The 21,327-nt window shown below is 37.0% G+C and overlaps 1 protein-coding gene across 6 annotated transcripts in view; it reads right to left on the bottom strand.

Moving 5' to 3' along the window:
* The window catches only part of STXBP5 (syntaxin binding protein 5), a 158,648-nt gene that overhangs the window by 80,137 nt on the left and 57,184 nt on the right, over window positions 1-21,327 (bottom strand). For all 6 annotated transcript variants that reach the window (XM_061428241.1, XM_061428243.1, XM_061428244.1 and 3 more), the window contains 2 exons: window positions 19,738-19,861; window positions 7,983-8,061 (listed from right to left, as the gene is read on the bottom strand). In XM_061428241.1, coding sequence (XP_061284225.1) covers window positions 7,983-8,061; window positions 19,738-19,861 — 203 coding nt within the window. The remainder of the gene's footprint in view (window positions 1-7,982; window positions 8,062-19,737; window positions 19,862-21,327) is intronic.

Raw genomic sequence — 21,327 nt, 5'->3', positions numbered from 1 at the left:
GAACTAAAGAGCCTCTTGATGAAAGTGAAAGAAGAGAGTGAAGAAGTTGGTTTAAAGCTCAACATTCAGAAAACTAAGATCATGGCATCCAGTCCCATCATGTCGTGGCAAATAGATGGGCAATCAGTGGAAACAGTGGCTGACTTTATTTTTCTGGGTTCCCAAATCATTGCACATGGTGACTGCAGCCATGAAAATTAAAAGACGCTTACTCCTTGGAAGGAAAGTTATGACCAACCTAGACAGCATATTGAAAAGCAGAGACATGACTTTGCCAGCAAAGGTCCGTCTAGTCAAGGCTATGGTTTTTCCAGTGGTCATGTATGGATGTGAGAGTTGGACTATAAAGACAGCTGAGCACTGAAGAATTGACGCTTTTGAACTGTGGTGTTGGAGAAGACTCTTGAGAGTTCTTTGGACTGCAAGGAGATCCAACCAGTACATTCTAAAGGAGATATCAGTCCTGGCTGTTCATTTGTAGGACTGATGTTGAAGCTGACACTCTAGTACTTTGGTTACCTGATGCGAAGAGCTGACTCATTTGAGAAGACCCTGATGCTGGGAAAGATTGTGGGAAGGAGGAGAAGGGGACGACAGAAGATGAGATGGTTAGATGGCATCATCGATTCAATGGACATGGGTTTGGGTGAACTCTGGGAGTTGGTGATGGACATGGTGGCCTGGCGTGCTGTGGTTCATGGGGTCGCAAAGAGTCGGACACAACTGAGGGACTGTACTGAACTGAAAGACTATTACGAAACCTGGATCCCAAAACATTGTTCTCAGTGTTCAATCTATCTGTAAAGCATGATTGTTGGGGTTGGCCATTAATGCAGAGTAGGCAGCAGTCGAGTACAGTTAAGAGTACAGACTTAATTCTGGGTTCTTTCAGCTATGATTTTGGGTGAGTTACTTAACCTCTCTGCTTCAGTTTCCTCATCTGTAAGATAATACCTACCTCACAGGGTAGTTGCTGAGATTAAATACATATGTGTAAAGCACTTAGAACAGTGTTGGGCAGCACACACATAGTAAGCCCAGTATGAGTGTTAATAGATGTAGTTATCTAAGAACAACCTAATCTCTCCTAGAGTCCTCACTGGCTCCCAGACCTCAGATTATCTGGTCCCACTCACTGTTTTAGTGTTAGGTGGATTCTTATCTGATGGCTGAGGGCGTGAGGGGTGTGCGGGGGGTGTGTGTGTGTGTAGACAAATTGCTTGTTTTGATTCTGCAGCCTCTTTTTCCAGTTGTCTTTGCCTCCACTGTGCCTTAGTTCCACTTGAATATCCTTATCCTTTTGTATCATGTGACTTATTAATAATAAAATCAATTTCCAGCCCCCACAAAAAAGTTTGGAAGGATTAAAAATCACAAAAAGTGAGCCCATGTTCTGGAGAAATTACTTCATGTACAAGGAGTTTGGGACTTCTCAAAGTTAGGATTCTCTTAGCAGAAACACAGCCTTGTTAGCAGTAGGACTCAGTGGTATCAAGTTTGTGGGAGTTACTGAAATATATCTTTAGATATTTTTAGAACCAGAATATCACCAGCATATCCTGAGTTTTTATTGTAATCTGGTCTTTTATATTCTATAGATAATCTACCTATAGCTTTTAGCACACTCAGTAAATTAAATCACCGTATCTACAAAACTACTTGAAAACATGTTCTGGCACCAGGAATGGGAGTGAGGAATACAGTAAGGGAATAATCAAACACAAAATCCCAACTTTTCCTTAAAGGTTAACAAATATATCATGTGTATGCATGTGTGCTTATGAAGGGTCATCAAACCATGGCCCACGGCCTGTTTTTGTATGGCCTGCAAACTAAGAATGGTTTTTATGTTTTTAAAAAGTTGAAAAAAAATCACACAAAATAATAATGATATTTTGTGAAAATTATGTGAAAATTTTTAATTTTGTGAAAATTCAAATTTTCAAGTCTGTGAAGTTTTACTGTAAGACTTTTTCATTCATTCATTCATGAGTGTCCACAGCTGCTTTGGGACTACGGTGGCAGAGCTGAATAACTGCAAGAGACCCAAACAATTTGTAAAGCCTAAAGTATTTACTCTCTGTCCCTGTACACAAAAGCTGGTCATAGTATGTGTTATGACAAAAGGGATTCAATGAATCTCTTAGATGTGCTTCTCCAAATGTAACTGCTATATTTGACTGTGGTAATATTCACTTTTAGGTTCCCTAACAAGAGAAGCTTCCCTGCAACCTGGTGGTACTATGAATGGTGCTTTATATATATTGTTCAGTCTTCATAACATTTTTTAAAATTTATTTTAATTATTTTTAAACTACTTATTGATTTGTCACAATATTGCTTCTGTTTTATGTTTTGCTTTTTCGGCCACAACGCATGCGTGACCTTAGCTCCTTGACCAGGGGTTGAATCCACACGCCTTGCTTTGGCAGGCAAAGTACTAACCACTCTGTTGTCAGGGAAGTCTCTAACCTTCACAACAATTCTGACGTACATACTACCATTATTCCCATCTTATAGAGAAAGAACAAGCACAGGAAGCCTAGCTGATGACTGCACACCAGTGGAGAGCCGAGGCTGGATTCAGACCCAGGAGGTCTGGCTCAAGAGCTTGCTCACTCACACTCACTGGTCAAGCACCAATGGCTGCACGACTTCACACCTGAGTCACATTAGATTTTCAAAGAAATAACTTCAACAGAATTGACTTAACATTTACTTTGCGAAATTTTATTAAGAACTGGTCAAGGGCCATGGTTCAGACGGTAAAGAATCCACCCCAATGTGGGAGACCTAGGTTTGATCCCTAGGTTGGGAAGGTCCCTTGGAGGTGGGCATGGCAACCCACTCCAGTATTTCTGCTGGAGAATTCCCATGGACAGAGGAGTCTGGAAAGCTACAGTCCATGGGGTCACAAAGAGTTGGACACAACTGAGCAATTAAAAGCACAGCACGTGTAAAGAATAGCTGCATGTCTTTAATAAAAGTGCTATTAAAATGTTGTATTAATTAAATTGTCACTGTTCTCTACATAAGGGGAAAATCTTGTCTGTCCTAGAGTAATTTATGCTTTACTAGAAAATAAAAGGCACACAACATCTTGACTCATCTTTTTGTCAGAGTTTATCTTTAAAAGTAACAGCTAGCTCTTATCGTTAATAGGTAATGCTAATTCTTCATGGCTGCACTTTTCTATACACCTGTCTATCTTCTTTATGTTCAATAGTGCTGTGCCTGGACAATTAAAAGTGAGACAGGTATGTCCTGTGTTTTCATCAGGCTGAATATTTAACGGGAAAGGCATGTGTTAAGTAAATAATTTCATTACTAATGACAGATATAAGTTTTAGAAAGGAAAAAATACAGCATGCTTTGAGAGTAATTACCAGCAGACATGATCCAGTACGCATGGTCAAGACAGCCTGAAAAGCAGTGACATCTATGCAGAGTTACAGAGGATATGAGGCAATCTTTTGGCCTCGAATTATTTCCAGGTAAAGAGAAGATGACGTGGTAGATTCTGAGCAGGGGAGGACAGCCTTTCTAACAAAATCTGGTGATTTTCCAACATAAACTGACAGAACATATTCTGTGGGCACCTGCCCAAGACACTTGCCCGGAACAGGAAAGGCTGAGTGCTGCCCAGCTGGCTTAAAGGAGGTGAGCCTTCTCTTGGTGCAGCAGTTCTCAATGTTGGGTACATACTGCAGTTCTGGGGAGCTATCACAAGGAAACGAGTCATGGAGTTAAAGAAAGAGTTCATTTAATTTACTGAAAATTTTATCCCAGGTGGAAAAAGACACTGGAAAGCTGGAGAGAACTGTTACCAGATGGCTAGCCTATTCATTTATCTTGTATTAACAGCACCTACAAATGCACACTGGTGGCACCTGTAATGCCTGAGACCTGAGCTTGATCCCTGGGTTGGGAAGATTCCTCGGAGAAGGAAAGGGCAACCACTCCTGTATTCATGCCTGGGAAATCCCATGGACAGAGGAGGTTAAAGAGGTAAAATCCATGGGGTTGCAAAGAGTTAGACATGACTTAGCGACAAAACCACCACCATGAATGCATATAAAAGAGTCAGACTGCTTTACGTTTCTGATCCGAAGAAAGAATTATCCCTGCCACCCTGAAGAAATCAGCAACTTACAAATACTCCCAATATATAGGAATGAACATGGGAACAGGTAGAACACACAAAGAGAAAAATCTTCCCAGGATGTCTGCCTCTGTTGCCAAACCACAGTTGTTAACATGATTAGATAATTCAGAGAACAAGCAGCACTGTTAGTTTAAATGTTTAGACAATTCATTTTACGTTGTATTACAAGCCCAGGGTTGTTTTTTTTTTTCCTGGTTCCCCACCCACCCCACCCTCCTTTGCTGTCATGTTATCTACTCATGTACTTTTGCCACAAGACAAATAACAGCAAAAAAAAAAAAAAAAAAGGCAGCTGGTAGTAGGAGGTTTCCCAAAAATATAAGGGCAACCCCTCATAGAAAGTTTATAATGTACCAGGCACTGTTTTGAAAACATGATCATCTCACTCAATTCATTACAACAAACTTTTTACCTATTATCTCACCTATGTCTTAAATGAAGAAACCAGCATAAAGAAGTCAAAGAACTCAGTGCCAAAGGTCAAACAGTGAGGGATGCCAGAGTTAATGAAACAGATGCTATTCCTCTTGGAGGTCACTCAACCTTTTGTCTGAGCACAGTACATGTTCTGGGTCCCAGAGGAAGGCTGAAGAGGATCAAGGAGAAATAACAGCAATCTTAAGATTCTTCATCCTACTCTGAGAAAATGCAAAGAAAAAGAGGAAAACAATAGAATGGGAAAGACTAGAGATCTGTTCAAGAAAATGAGAGATACCAAAGGAACATTTCATGCAAAGATGGGCACAATAAAGCACAGGAATGGTATGGACCTAACATAAGAAGTAGATATTAAGAAGAGGTGGCAAGAATACATAGGAGAACTATCCAAAAAAGATCTTCATGACCGGGATAACCACGATGGTGTGATCACTGACCTAGAGCCAGGCATCCTAGAATGCGAAGTCAAGTGGGCCTGAGGAAGCATCACTATGAATGAAGCTAGTGGAGGTGATGGAATTCCAGTTGAGCTATTTCAAATTCTAAAAGATAATGCTGTGAAAGTGCTGCACTCAATATGCCAGCAAATTTGGAAAACTCAGCAGGGGTCACAGGACTGGAAAAGGTCAGTTTTCATTCCAATCCCAAAGAGAGGCAATGTCAAAGAATGCTCAAACTACCGCACAATTGCACTCATCTCACACACTAGCAAAGTAATACTCAAAATTTTCTAAGCCAGGCTTCTACAGTACGTTAACCGTGAACTTCCAGATGTTCAAGCTGGATTTAGAAAAGGCAGAGGAACCAGAGATCAAATTGCCAACATCTGTTGGATCATCAAAAAAGCAAGAGTTCCAGAAAAGCATCTATTTCTGCTTTATTGACTACGCCAAAGCCTTTGACTGTGTGGATCACAACAAACTGTGGAACATTCTTCAAGAGACGGGAATACCAGATCACCTGACCTGCCTCCTAGAAATCTGTATGCAGGTCAAGAAGCCACAGTTAGAACCGGACATGGAAGAACAAACTTGTTTCAAATTGGGAAAGGAGTATGTCAAGGCTGTATATTGTCACCCTGCTTATTTAACTTATATGCAGAGTACATCATGAGAAATGCTGGGCTGGAAGAAGCACAAGATGGAATCAAGATTGCCAGGAGAAATATCAATAACCTCAGATATGCACATGACAACACCCTTATGGCAGAAAGCGAAGAAGAACTAAAGAGCCTCTCGATGAAAGTAAAAGAGGAGAGTGAAAAAGCTGGCTTAAAACTCAATGTTCAGAAAACTAAGATCATGGCAACTAGTCCCATCACTTCATGGCAAATAGATGGGGAAACAATGGAAACAGTGACAGACTTTACTTTTTTGGGCTCCAAAATCACCGCAGATGGTGACTGCAGCTATGAAATTAAAAGACGCTTGCTCCTTGGAAGGAAAGCTATGACCAACCTAGACAGCATATTAAAAAGCAGAGACATTTTGTCGACAAAGATCCATCTAGTCAAAGCTATGGTTTTTCCAGTAGTCATGTATGGATGTGAGAGTTGTACTATAAAGAAAGCTGAGCACTGAAGAATTGACGCTTTTGAACTGTGGTGTTGGAGAAGACTCTTGAGAGTCCCTTGGACTGCAAGGAGATCCAACCAGTCCATCCTAAAGGAGATCAGTCCTGAATATTCATTGGAAGGACAGATGTTGAAGCTGAAATTCCAATACTCTGGCCACCTGATGCAAAGAACTGACTCATTTGAAACGTCCTTGTTGCTGGGAAAGATTGAAGGCAGGAGGAGAAGGGGGTGACAGGATGAGATGGTTGGATGGCATCAACGACTAGACGGATATGAGTCTGAGTAAACTCTGGGCGTTGGTGATGGACAGGGAAGCCTCACGTGCTGCAGTCCATGGGGTCGCTAAGAGTCGGACACGACTGAGTGACTGAACTGAACTCTCGATAAAAAAGGTTGACTAGAATTAGACTGAGAAAAGAACAGATTAAAAAGAAAAGCAAGCCAGTTATAATAACCAGTTGTTCTAAACTGGCATATGAAAAAAATGTCCCAGTGGTTCTAAATTTAAGTGTGTATCCTGCAGGTCTAGTGAGAACCAACTGCCGGGCTCCACCCACAGCACTGCGGGGCTCCACCCACACCACCTGCAGGGCTCCACCCACACCACCTGCAGGGCTCCACCCACACCGACTGCGGTGCTCCACCCATACAACACAGACTTTGTGATTCAGAGATCTGGGGTGAACTGCGAGAATGTACATTTCTAATGAGTTCTCATCCACGACTGGAGAAGGCAATGGCAACCCACTCCACCGTTCTTGCCTGGAAAATCTCAGGGACGGGGGAACCTGGTGGGCTGCCATCTATGGGGTCACACAGAGTCGGACACGACTGACGTGACTTAGCATCCAATACTACGGCTCCCTGTTGCTCCAGGGGTCACAGTTTGAGAACCACTGCACTATATACACCACCTAAATTCACTCTCTTACACAGTTCTAGTAAATAAAACCATACACTTTTCCTAGAAAACTTGAACATAAAGGGTCTCCTTTAGAGGTTAGAATTTTCAAAGAAATGTTTATTTGTTTTCATTATTATATTTTAAAATATAACATTTGGCAGGTTTGATCCCTGAGTTGGGAAGATCCCTGGAGGACAATTCCCTGGCAGTACCCTGTAAAAGTGGCAGTATTTCACTCCAGTATCCTGGAAAATTCCATGGACAGATGAGTCTGTAGGGCTACAGTCCATGGGGTCACAAAGAGTCAGACAGACTGAGCATGCATATACACAGATATACAAAAAACTATCTGTAAGATATGTAAACTGTAAAAACCATATAAATCTTACCCGAGTCACAGTGTCAATTAATCTATTCAAATACAACTGACACTCTTCCTTTAGTATCCAGCTGTACTTGTTATTGAAATTGCCAAATATTCTTAAAATAAGATTTAATTTGTGAAGAATACATATAACTTTCATAATTAACACATATTGCATATATGTTAACACATAACACATATTAACAGGTTAAATTTTCAGTTTTTGTCTTCATTGCTTATTCCACAATTTTCACTAGTGAATAAACAGTTATTGAAGACTAAGAGAACATATGAAGTTTGACAAGAAAAGTAATTCAAGCTTTCCAAGATATATTGTAAAACTACTAAAGACAGAGAATACATGAAATAGTTTATCCTGAAATTACCAATTTTAGTTATTTTGTTAAATAAAGCAAGAATAAAATTTAAAAACTCACTGGACCATTGTAAAGTAGGTTTTTAAAAGTAATGACAGTCTTCAGTGCTATTTTAGTCATTGTATACAGTGAATATTGTCAATGAAATAAAATCTTACCCAGATCTAGTCGTTTTGAATTCCACCTTGAGGATAGGTTTGCATGGTTCTGGCTTCTTCCCATCCTTTAACTGTTTTCCTAAAATATAGTTTTCTGCATTAAATTCTAAAATTCTAAGTTACTCTAAATTCTTATACATTGATAGTTTATAAAATGAAATATAATGAAATCCACCATGAAATATTTTAAGTAATTTTGAAAGTATTTAATACAAAATAAGATATTTTAAATGATCAATTTAGTGTTTGAAATCCAGTAAAGTGTTTACTTTTTAGTGCTAAAAAGTAAATAAAATGAATAACTTGTCAACAACATTTGTGACAACATTCTAGTATGAGAAATTCATTCTTTGCAGTGTTTTAAAGATACGGAAAATAGGATTTCAATTTGCTAAATGAATTCAAGTTGTAATATAGCTTATTTGAGGAAAATAAGTCTAAATCATATTTTCACCCAAAGAGACAGGCTGCAAAATTAATCCTTCTGCTAATAAAGTCAATTATATTTACTCTGTTAAAGTAAAATCCATCCATTGTAATGTCCAAGAGACTGCTAAAATAAACCAATCTCTGTAAAATGTGTCAAACTCATACTGGTAAAGAATTTTGATTATTTTTAAAAAGGTTGATTTCTATTATCAAGTTTTACACGTTCACTGTATTAATAATTCAGAAAAAGTTAAATGAAAATAAGATATACTAATTCCTGTTTCTTAGAGATTAATCAGTGTCACCATTATGTTATTAGTGAAGGCCCCAAGCACACACTGCTAACTCAACACTTCTTATCCTCTTTCCCAGCTTTTTCCTCCCAGGAACTAGCTCGTTCTAACGTATTTTTAATGTTCTTTTGTTTGCTGTTTGCCTCACCAACAAGAATGTAAACTCCATGAAAGCAAAGCTTTTTAAGTGTGTATATGTTTTTTGTTTATGTATCCATGGTGACATTGTTTGGCACAGGGTGGACACTCAATAACAATTTAATAAGTGAATAAATTAATGTTTTTCTTTAGGATTAATTCCAAGAAAAGAGATATTTAGGTAGAACTGTATTCCAGAAAGGATGAAGAAAGTATGTGAGTACTTTGTCCCACCTTTCCTGAACAAGGCTATTATTTTTTTCTGATTTGCTAAGTGTATTGTTTAATCTCTGAAAATTCTTTGGCTTTCTAGTCATCTGTATTTCTTCTTTAAAAATAGCTTATATCTTTTACCCATGGTTATACGTTATCTTCTTTATATTTAAAAATAAATTTAACATTCAAAATTCATTAACACTGTGTCCATATGTTGCAACCACTTTTCCTAGTGTCACTTGTGAATTCTAAGACCTTTTAAAAAAATTGCATAGAAGTGTGCATTTAAATAATCGAGTCTTCATGCTTCCATTTAAGAAAACTTAAGATCCTAAAATGGCACTTCTTCCAAAACTACGTTATAAATTTAATGGAATTAGAATTCCAACAGTTTTGTTTATTCCAAACAGTTTGAATTTTGACAAAATGGCCTTAAAGTTCAATGCCTATGAACTGCTAAAGAAACTCAAAAGGAGATGATTTCCGGAGTGACTAAGTGAGACCTCTGTGAACTCACTCACTTAGTAAAATTGAAATACTAGCAAGATAACTAAGGGTAATCACTTCAGAACTCTGCCAACTAACTGAAGCCACAAAATGAACACAACACAGTCTACTCAGTGGAAATGACCGAAGCTTGTTAAAACCCGGGGTGGGGGCGGGCCTGGATGTTCTGATGAAGGGCTATTTCCATCCCCTATGCGCCTCAGCTCTGTGGCATGGTGCCATTAAAAAGGCAATAGCATCAGCCAAGAGATAGGACTCAAGTTTATTTGCAGTTCCATTAAAACCAGTTTCCCTAGAGCCCAATCAGTATATTATCCCCAACTGCAGCTTCCTGAAAAACTCTAATCCCAAGATGTTGTGGCAATTTCATTTGACACAACAGACATCAGCTCAGGGAGACCAAAAACCCTACCTCCAGACATCACAGAAATAACAGTAATCTGCTGGCAATATGGTGCCTGCTTAAGGCTGTGGTTTTAGTTGAGGCAAATAAGAGGCTGGGCAGGAATTAAAAAAAAGTCCTTAAGAAGTAGACATACTCCAGGCTGTACTTAAGGCATTGTACATGCCCAGGGAAGACCTGGGAAAGGAAAAGGTCCCTGTCATTCACCTCTGGCCAACTCTGAGACCCTGAGCAAACTCAAAGTTTTTAAAAAAAAAAGTAAGAAAAGTAAAATGAACTGTACTATCAGTGGAGGAAGTAAATGAGTTATAATACCACCGCTGGCAAGAACAATGGAACAGAGAAAATGGCTAATAAAAATGCGAAGGGTACAGTTTTTTTGAAAAGCAGGCTGAGAGCATTTATGAAAAATAGAAATATATAAAACGAGTCCATTTTGAGGAGCAGCAATTCTGTTAAGCGTTTATTCCATAGGAATAAAAGGATCAATTCCTATTGAATATGTACAAGAAAGGTAAAGGCAGCATAATTTATAGTGATCAGAAACTGAAAATACAGTTTCAAATTTGAAACTTTTATTTGAAAGTTTCAAATTTATCACTACAGCATAATTTGTAGTGATCCATCAATTAGGCATGGCTGAATAAATTATGAAGAACTGTGAGACAAACAACCGGTTGATACACAAGCATTAAAATAAAGGAATTAAGAGCTATGCCAGATGAAAGGAGGGATTTTCCTCAAGTACAGAGGATTAAGAAAAGATGCAAGAAAGAATAATATAATTCTATTTTTATGTAAAACAACGACCAAAAAATCTCATATGCTCTTATATGTGTCTATAAATATGTATGATTTTAGAAATACATGTATTTTGGAAGAACATCTGCAAGATTTTTGACATAGCTTATCCGGTGAGGCAGGAAAGGGGAAGGGGATGCTAATACAGAGGAAGGTTTATGGAGAAGAGGCTGGTATTATATGATCCTTTTTATCTACAATGACATATGTATGTATGTATATGTGTACAAAAAACTTTTTTTTTTGGTCACTACTTCTGTGGTTTCATGGTTAGGAAGTTCTTCCCACACAAATACCATTACAACTTTGGGAAGCATTTTCTTGCAAATGCTTTATAGTTTCATTTATTACATTAATTTTCTGAGGTATACTTTGGTATAGGTAAGATTTTTTTCTCTAATAGTTTCATCACTATTTGTGTAGTTCTATTGACCTATAATTGCCAGACAATAAAGACCAAGTGTTTAAAGTGTATAATGTGATAAGCTGTGATATAGTTATGCGTCTGCCAGCACTGGTGTCCCAGGTGGCTCAGTGGTAAAGAAACCATCTGCAATGCAGGAGATGTGGGTTCAATCCCTGAGTCGGGAAGACGGACGCATCCCAACCCACTCCAGCATTCTTACCTGGGAAATGGCATGGACAGAGAAACCCGGAGCACTACAGTCTATGGGGTTACAGAAGAGTCAGGTACAACTTAGCAACCAAACAACAAAAACAACTGCCAGCATTCTCACTGAACCACCAGAGCTTTCCCCACTAATGTGAAATTCACCTTTATTACATTAAGTTTTCATAAATATACACCGGTCAACTGGTATTAGAGCATATGCTCCTGCCTTAAGATCCTAGGGAAACATCTCTTCCCCTCTTTATGCAGAAAATAATGTTGCAATGGAACCTTGAGCCTCTTGCATCCTAATTTATTAGAACCAGAGAGTGACTACTGAGAGAGTTAAGCAGAGAACATCAGATCAAGAGGCTGGAAAGGACTGCCAGGGAAGAAGACTGGATTTTTGAGGTGGGAGAGAGAATGAGGAAATAAAAAAGGTGTGGGAAAAAGGAGTCTTAAATCTGAAAACTAGTCCCTCATGCTGTACAAGGAACAAACTAAGAATTTCAACCTCGATTTCAATCTGTTCAGATATGACCTTTCAGTGAAGAATTTAAAAGTCTGTTCTGAAGAAGACTACCATCAGAACTTCAGCCTTCCTCTACCACTCAAAGTTCTAATAGGAGTGGCAGATGGATATAATTTGAGATTATAGGTAAAATTTTTACATTAAAAAAATTACTTTGTATGCATTTTATTTTATGAAGCAAAACAATTATTCAGATATCACTCAATTTAATCTATTTCAATATTCACCACCAATCTTTCAGTGGCTGGAACAATCTTGAAAAAGGGCAGGTGTTGGGTGGAATAATTAGTGAGCCTTCTTAATTTTGAGCTTATATATCTTGCATAAAACCTAGCCAGGTACGAAATTCTTGACTTTCGTCTTGCTCAATATAGTCTTTTGTTACTGCTTTATTGTGTCCAATATTTATACTTACAATAAAATGTAAAGCCGGTCTGATTTTTAATTCTTTATATACTTTCTGTCCATCCCCTGCATGGATGTTAAGAGTAGTTTCATTATCTTTGTAAAGTAAAAATGCTGCTGTTTTTATAGTGGTCTTTCTTCATTAATCTTGCTTGGAAATTAGTGAGTCCTTTTGATTTGCATACTCTGATCTTTTTTTTTTCAACTCAGATTTTTAAAATTATGTCACTAATTGTTGCTCATGTTCTAGATTATTCATCTATAATCCTGATGCTGGGAAAGACTGAAGGCAGGAGGAGAAGGGGACAACAGAGGATGAGATGGTTGGATAGCATCACCCACTTGATGGACATGAGTTTGAGTAAGCTCCAGGAGCTGGTGATGGACAGGGAAGCCTGGTGTGCTGCAGTCCACAGGATCGCAAAGAGTCGGACACGACTGAACGACTGAACTGATAATCCTAGACTAACCATTTTCTAAGTCAAATCAAGTAATAAGGCACTAGCTAAGATTTTACAAAGCTCATATAACTAAAGGACATTTAGAGGATCACTGGATTTCACCACTGTCATCTGACTTCTTAACTGCTAAGTCACCTCAGTAGAAAAACTTGTACTTACCCTTTCAACTACCTGTGAACTACTTTAAAAAATCACTGAAAAGATCTGGTTAAATATAAAACTTGACTTAATAAATCACACAAACCTCCATGTAACATGTGATTTCTTCATGTCTCTTATGTCTTCCCTATTTCTCACATCCCTAAAACTACTCAGACACAAAGTCCTGTTGATTCTAACTCCAGAATTTTATTCATGTCCACTTTCTTCCATTTATAATCATATTTGAAGTCCTCCTTATTTATTGTTGACATTAGCATCCTAATTGGCTTCTCTTTTCTACTCCTGGCTCATCTGACGCACTATCATCAAAGGGGTATTTCCAAATATAAATTTTATGTTTCTCACTGTGAAATCATTTCCTAGGTCTCCCTTCATGAAGTCCAAACTCTTTAGCATACTATGATGTATATTTTTGCCTCTGTATGCAGTTATTAGTTTCTGGCTACTCGCTCAAAGGAATTTTAAATACTGTTCATATTAAACTAGTGGTTTTCCAAAAATACCCTGCTTTTGATTATGTCTTTGTACCTTTTGACTAAAATAACCTTGTTCTGTTCTTATAACTCCCCACTAATCCTTTAAGACCAAGTTCATCCAGCCTAAATTTGTGAAATCTTCCTATAGCCTTCACCTAAAACATACTCATTACTTCTGTTTCTACATCATACTATGCAGGCCTTTATCAGCACTCATTGTATGTAGTTTAGTTTATACATCATTTTCACTCACTGGACTATGAGTTCTCCAAGAGCAATATATTTCTAGTATTTAATCTCCGGTACTGAGGAGGTGCTCAATAAATGTCTATTGAAAGAATAAATGAATGAATGAATGAGATGCATTAACAAATAAATGAGGATCACTGTCAGAAAACAAGTGCTTCCCTAGTTTCTAATTGGGGTAGTAGAATGCCACTTAGAATGGAGAACACATTTGTTGCTACACAGTAGCCATGGGCTCACTCAAGAGTGGGCTACATAGTACGACAGCCACCACTCACACATGGCTATTGAGCCCTTGAAATGTAGCTACTCCACGTTCAGATGTGCTGTAATACACACTAGATTTCAAAGAGTACAGAGAAAGAATGCAAAATACTTCGATTCTATATGCTGATTACATGCTAAAGTAGTAATATTTTGCATATTTGGGGTAAATCATATTTGTTACTAAAATTAATTTTAATTTTTTTTACTGTTATTAATATGGTTACTAGTAAATTTAAGATTACACATGCAGATCTCATATTTCTATCGAACAATGATGCTCTAGAAAATAAGACAATTAAATTGGAGAATCACATTGTTAATAACATTAGTCTGAAATGGGGAAGGTGTTCTTTCCTTGATGAGTGTGGAGAGAGCTGATTTATAGCTGGACCGATGACCAATGGGATATCTGGTTTTTGGATCATGGCCAAGAGTAGTGGGATTTATGATGTGTTTCTTCAAGATCCAAAACTCCCCAAACTTCCCTTGGTGACTCTTGGAGTAGTAGTTTTGGATGGCCGGCAACTGGCCTAACTGGCAATACCGGCTTATTCATTTAAAGGATCACTCTGAGAGTTTCTCAGAAGCCAGAGTTTGGGGGCTGGAGCTGGTGACTCAGTACAGTCCTTGTGAGCAAAAGTACAGAGTGGGAGACTCATATGAGCTGTCTCTTAGAATGCTTATACACATTCTTTTTCTCTTGCTGCTTAGTATCCTTTGCCTTTAAACAAAAGCCTTATTTGAGTATATTCTGTGGAGTCTGGTAAGTTCTTCCAAATAGAAGAACTAGGGAAAAAACTTTTGTAATGAACTATTAATACATTAAAGAATTGCAGTATGGATTTATGATTCACTGAGTGTTTTAGGCTTCAGGTAAATCTTAAAAGTAGATTCATATAATTTTAATATGTCACATCCTTAAAATACTATAAATTCACTTTTATTTATGTGAAGTATGAATTTATTTTTCCCTTTAGCAACCCTTAATAAAAGTTCTCTAATCCTGGTTCTTTAATTTCCACATAATCAAAAAACTTATACCTTAAAAATCACCCATTCAATCCTTCCATTTTACATATGATGAAACTAAGTCCAAGAAAATAGTAATTATTTCTACAAAGTACTTACAAACAGCAGTGCTAGAATTACATACCAGATTGTCTGATTACTGGGAAAGTGTTCTTTGATAATCATAAAAACTAGATTAAAGGGAAGTATCATTTTTTATTTTAGTCAAAAAATCACCAGTTGATATATTTCAGACACCCAAATAGAAAATTTCTGAAAAAATATGACTGTCAACCATCTTGATACACATAAAATTATCCAACATTATATCAGGAAATTATCTTAAGTGAATTCAAATTATTTTCCTTTACTGGCCATTTTATCATCATTGTCTAGATAACTGTCACGACCCTCATAAGAATCTACTATCTAACAACTTTGGCAATGAATGATTCCATTTGAGGGCAAACTGAATATTGAAGCTATAATTCAATTATAGTTCAAGCACCAGGCCATCATTTCTCAAAGTGCTATTTTGAGGAACACTAGAGTACTGTAAGATGTTCTGTGAATAAAAGATGCTAAAGTCAAGTAAATTTAGGAAAAGCCACATAAAATATATAAACTGGCACAAATAATTAATATCCTGTTGACCCCTGGACAACAGGAGTTTGAGCTGCATGGGTTCACTTTAAGGGCAAAATTTTTTCAGTAGTAAATACTAGATGACTACACAGTCTGTGGTTGGTTGAATCCACAGATTTGTATCCACAGATACCGGGGGCTGACTTGATGTTATATGCAGATTTTCTAATATGCAGCAATGAGTGCCCCTAACCTTCTGCTCTTTTCAAGAGTCAATTGTATATATGTATGTATGTTTATACATATTTTCCCTTTATAAATTCAGTGTACATTGAAAACTAAGACGTCTTTCAGTGAAGAAAATGTTCAACTTTATTTCAGCATTTCTAGAACTTCTTTGATCATAACATGCTTTTTCACCAAATAACTCACTAACATAGGAAACATTAGCATTATAAAATATATTTTGGGGAAAACCTATCTAAGTATATTTTGTGCTATCCTACCAAGTAAATAAGATATCCAAATTTACATTTATTATAATCACATATGTATATAGCATGTCATAATTTTCAAGTACTTTTACTTAAATTTTGCTTACTTGATCCAATGTATAGAATGGTGCTTATCTCATGGTAGAACCAATATTTGTTGAATGAATAAAAGTACAATCAGTTCCAATCAATTACCAAGGTAATGCTTATAAATGTTTTTAAGAATAGGATACTTAACCATTACATTACATGGATTTAGATATGAAAAAAATCCATGATTTACCATAAATCCTTCCTTCCTTCCTGTAGGAAAGGAAGAGCAAGAGCCCACAACACAGATAGTAATGAAAAGAAATCCCTAAATTTTAATCCATCAAAGTAGATATTTAGTATACTAAAAACTACATACCACAAATATGTGTATGGTTGCCTTTTTTACTAAGATACTACAAATTCTGAAGAAATCTAATTTTGCTACTTCTAAAAGCCTGCTCTCAAGAATTTACGTTTTTAGCATTAAAAGAGAATCAAGATTAAAATAGAAAAATCATCATTTGGCAACCATTATGGTAATAAGTAATCCTTCAAAGAAACATCAACAGATGCTACAACCAGGGGGTATAAATTTTGATGAGGAACAGTATGTTTATAAAGTCTCAACTATTTCCTTCAAATCAAAACACTTATTGATTACAATAAAAAATCAAAAAAATTATTAACTTCAAAAGGAAAAAATAACGCTATAATGGAGAGACCTAGTAGACAGAAGCTTAATCAAGGAATCAGGGTATGAGACATCACCATGACAAATCAAACACAAGCTCCACTTGAGGCCGTTAAAAGACAGCAATCCTTTTGGGATGGTCCTGCTGAAGATGTGCAACATGAATCTAATCATGAAAACAACATCAGACAAAACCAAATGGAAGCACATTCTATAAAATAACTGACCTGCAACATTCAAAATTTATCTGAAAGGAAAGTCAAGCAAAGGCTAAAGAAGAGTTCTAGTTTGAAAGAGACTGAGGAAACATGGTAACTAAACCTAATCTGCATATAGACCCTTTCGACAAAAGGCAAAACCTGGTGATATAGGAGAATGTCTCTGTAAGAGACTAATACTGAACTATTTTGGGGTGATTAAGCAATATGCTGACAACTTACTCTCAACTGGTTAAAAAAACCTCTTTGAACTATACTTACAAAAAAAGATGAAAATTTAGATAAACTTAAAACTTTAAAACCAATATACATATTTCTACTAACTTCAATATTATTCATACTTCCTTCTGGGTTTGAAATTAAAGGTTTCTAAACTAATCTTCAACTTTTTTGATTTTCTGAATTCCTAGATTCCAGTGGGGATAGGAGATTCTAAAATGTATGACATACTCAGGAATACCAAAAAGATTAGGGACGTAGGCACTAAGAGAAGGAAGAACAAAAATATATTAGGGAAAACTGGAACCTATTATGAAAAGGGTTATCTTCTGGAGGCACACATAAACAGAACTGTAGCAAATTTAAAATAAGTGCTTTTCTAGAAGAGTCTCTGACTGCAACCAAAAAACAGTGGTAAAATATATTACAATATGTGGCTAAAAGAACTGTTATTTTTACCAGGAAACAAGCAAGTCTAAAAACTCATACTATGACAGACAAAGTAAATTTTTAATTTGACTTTATTTTTTACATTGCAATAATTCAGAATGTACCAATTTTTAAAGAAAATGGGCAGTCATATTTTAAAGTGAACAATGAAATACAATTATAAAAATACTCTTTTTGTATGCTACTAATGCAAACAACAGTTCCTTTCATTTCCCTAAATTTGCTGGTTAAGAATTACTTAGAGTAGAATCATGAGAATGCAGATTAATAAAGGAATGCAAATTTCCAGGCCTAATCCAGAATTCAAAGTCCTTCATAATCTACTCATAAAAAGTGAAACTGTTACTCAGTTGTATCCCACTCTTTGCAAACCCATGAACTGTATCCCGCCAGGCTCCTCAGTCCATGGGATTCTCCAGGCAAGAATACTGGAATATCCATTCCCTTCTCCAGGGGATCTTCCAGACGCAGGGATCAATCAAACATGGGTCTCCCACATTGCAGGGCAGATTCTTTATCATCTGATGCACCAAGTAAGCCACTCTAATAAAACTTTCATGGAGGTTTTATATACATTACTTGTAGACTAAGCGTTAACACACCAGCTTGAGATCACCATCCCTAGAAAAATGGCAGCTTTCAGGATTAGCTCTCTTGCTTAACAACTGGTAACCTGACTTTCAAGACAGCTTCCACCACTCCTAGACTGAAAAGGGTGGCACACGATGTCTGTACTACTTGTACAAAAAATACGGTTTACGACCAATCTCTGTTTTCCTTCTAAGCATCTGAAATTTTGGTACATGCTAACTAAAGCTGCTGCTGCTGCTGCTGCTAAGTCGCTTCAGTTGTGTCCGACTCTGTGCGATCCCATAGACAGCAGCCCACCAGGCTCCGCCGTCCCTGGGATTCTCCAGGCAAGAACACTGGAGTGGGTTGCCATTTCCTTCTCCAATGCATGAAAGTGAAGAGTGAAAGTGAAGTCGCTCAGTCGTGTCTGACTCTTTGCGACCCCATGGACTGCAGCCTACCAGGCTCCTCTGTCCATGGGGTTTTCCAGGCAAGAGTACTGGAGTGGGGTGCCATCGCCTTCTCCAGCTAACTAAAGCAGAGGGTGCATATAGACTGACATCAATACAAACCCTGGACATCAGGTTCAAGTGAGCTGTCCTAGTACAGGACATTTCATACATGTGGTAATAATTCATTGCAAGAGGAAACAAGCATATCCTGTGTGGCTCCACTGGAAGAAGGCTGCTGGAAGCTTGAGCCTGGATTCCTCTAGACTCCATCCCTTGTGCCTTTTCCCTTTGCTGATTTCACTTTGCATCCTTTTGCTGAGTCCTATGAGTGTTCCTCGGAGAAGGCAATGGCACCCCACTCCAGTACTCTTGCCTGGAAAATCCCATGGACGGAGGAGACTGGTAGGCTGCAGTCCATGGGTCGCTAGGAGTCGGACATGACTGAGCGACTTCCCTTTCACTTTTCACTTTCATGCATTGGAGAAGGAAATGGCAACCCACTCCAGTGTTCTTGCCTGGAGAATCCCAGGGATGGGGGAGCCTGGTGGTCTGCCGTCTCTGGGGTCGCACAGAGTCAGACACGACTGAAGCGACTTAGCAGCAGCAGCAACATGAGTGTTCCTAGTGAGTCAAACTTGGGGTCATTTGGGGGTTTCTGAAGACAATATTTTAAGGTATACAATTACCTTCTATAGAGTGCCAAGTGTTTCAATACATATTATATGTAGACTAGCAACCTGCAGTTGATAATATTAAGATGACAAAAATTCAAAATAAGTCCTACATCACTCACAAAATTATCAACTTTCTGGACTATTGGAGAAAAATTACTCAGAATATTTTGTAACTTTAATCTTCTGAAAGCTCAAATTTGCAATCTCAACTGCAAATATAGTTATTTGAGATTTCATTTACTCAGTTGCTACAAATTATTTCTATATGTGTAAATACAGAAATTTTAAATTAAATTAAAATTTAAAATTCAAAATAGAACCCATCCTTGTCATCAAAAACAAACCCAAATGCAAACTCAAAACAGTTTTCTGTCCATCACAATTTAGGTAGTGTTTAAAAGGGATCCATTCTTACCATGTGGAGTTATGGTCTGCACAGGCTTCGCAGGGGATCTCACATTCCATATAGTCAAGGTGCCATCCGAATGACTGCAAATAAATTGTTTTCCTTCATGATGCCAAGCAACAGAGTGGATAGCCTATAAAAGAGGGGTAAAGAATTCCACCTTTAAAAACAAAAACTTATTTAAACACCAAGTTATTCATAATTGAAACTGGAAGTAATTTTTCATATTAACCTTTTTCTTATTTCCTAAGCTGAAGTCCATATGTTAATATTAAATTCCCATAACTTAATTGTCCTGCCAAAAAAAATGAGATTTAATTTGGTTCTAACACTCTTTTAACTTTCAAAATTTTATTTACTCCTTAAGGGAGGATGATAATAATATAATAGTGATTATGTATTATTGACAAGTTCAAGAAAACAAAATGCATTCTTGTAGTTTCTTAGAATAAACAATAACTAAACATAAATTACCAAGTAATTATAATCAATATCCCACTGGAAAAACTAGTTGCATTGACTGTTCAGAAAAATTTTTATAAATTAACTAAAGTTCTAGGAGACAAGAATGCAGATTTAGAATTAAGATTGATTGAAAATACCTCATATTAAACTTCAAGACAGGTGACAAAAATCTATAAGGCATGCAAATAAACCAGGAAATACGATGTAAAATGAGAAGAAAATGTAGTCAATAGAAACAGACTCAGAAATGATACTGATGGGAGAACTAGCAGACAAGGATATTAAAACAAATATTTTAAACAGACTCCACATGCTCTAAAAGGTAAGAAAACATGAAAATGTTGAGGGAAGACATGCAGGCCTTCAAAAACACAAGTGGATTTCTAGAGATGAAAATGTCTAAGATGAAAAATTGTTTCCAAATGGGTTTGCCAACAGATTTGATACAGCAGAAAGAAAGCCTGATTAACTTGAAGACACACAGCAGCAGAAACTGCTCAATGTGGAAGATGGGCAAAGAATAAGCAGAACATCAGTAAACTGTGGTACAACTTCAAGAAGACTAATATGTGTGTCATAGGAGTCTCAGAAGGGAGCCTATGGACAGAAAATATATTGGAAGAAATAATGACCCAAAATTTCCTAAATCTGATGAAAACTTTAAAACTCTATAAACTTCTAGAATACATACATATCTTAGAAATGCAGTGAACTCAAAGCAAAAGAAACTTGGAAAAAACTACATAAAAGTACATATTTCAATTGCTTAAAACTGGAACTTTAGTGATAAGAAATCCTTAAAAGCAACCAGAGGGTGGAGACAAGGAGGGGAACACATTAAATATAGAAAAGCAGAGATAAAGATGACAGCAGATATTTCCTTAGAAACAACGCAAGAACACAGTTGAGTAATACCTTAACAGTTCTGAAAGAAAAAACTGTCAACCTAGGATTATATCCATCACAAATATCTTCTCAAAAACAAAGGTAAAATAAACACATTTACACACATAAAGAACTCAAAGAATAGATAATTTGCAGATTTTCACTATAAAACATGTTACAAGCAGTCCTTCATGCAGAAGGTAAATGATATGAGATGGAAATCTGGATCTACTCAAAAGAATGAAAAAT

This window comes from Bos javanicus, chromosome 9 (assembly GCF_032452875.1).
Source record: "Bos javanicus breed banteng chromosome 9, ARS-OSU_banteng_1.0, whole genome shotgun sequence".
Classification (NCBI taxonomy): Eukaryota; Metazoa; Chordata; class Mammalia; order Artiodactyla; family Bovidae; genus Bos; species Bos javanicus.
Note: the sequence above shows the minus strand (reverse complement) of the source record. Positions and strands in the feature narration are given on the sequence as shown.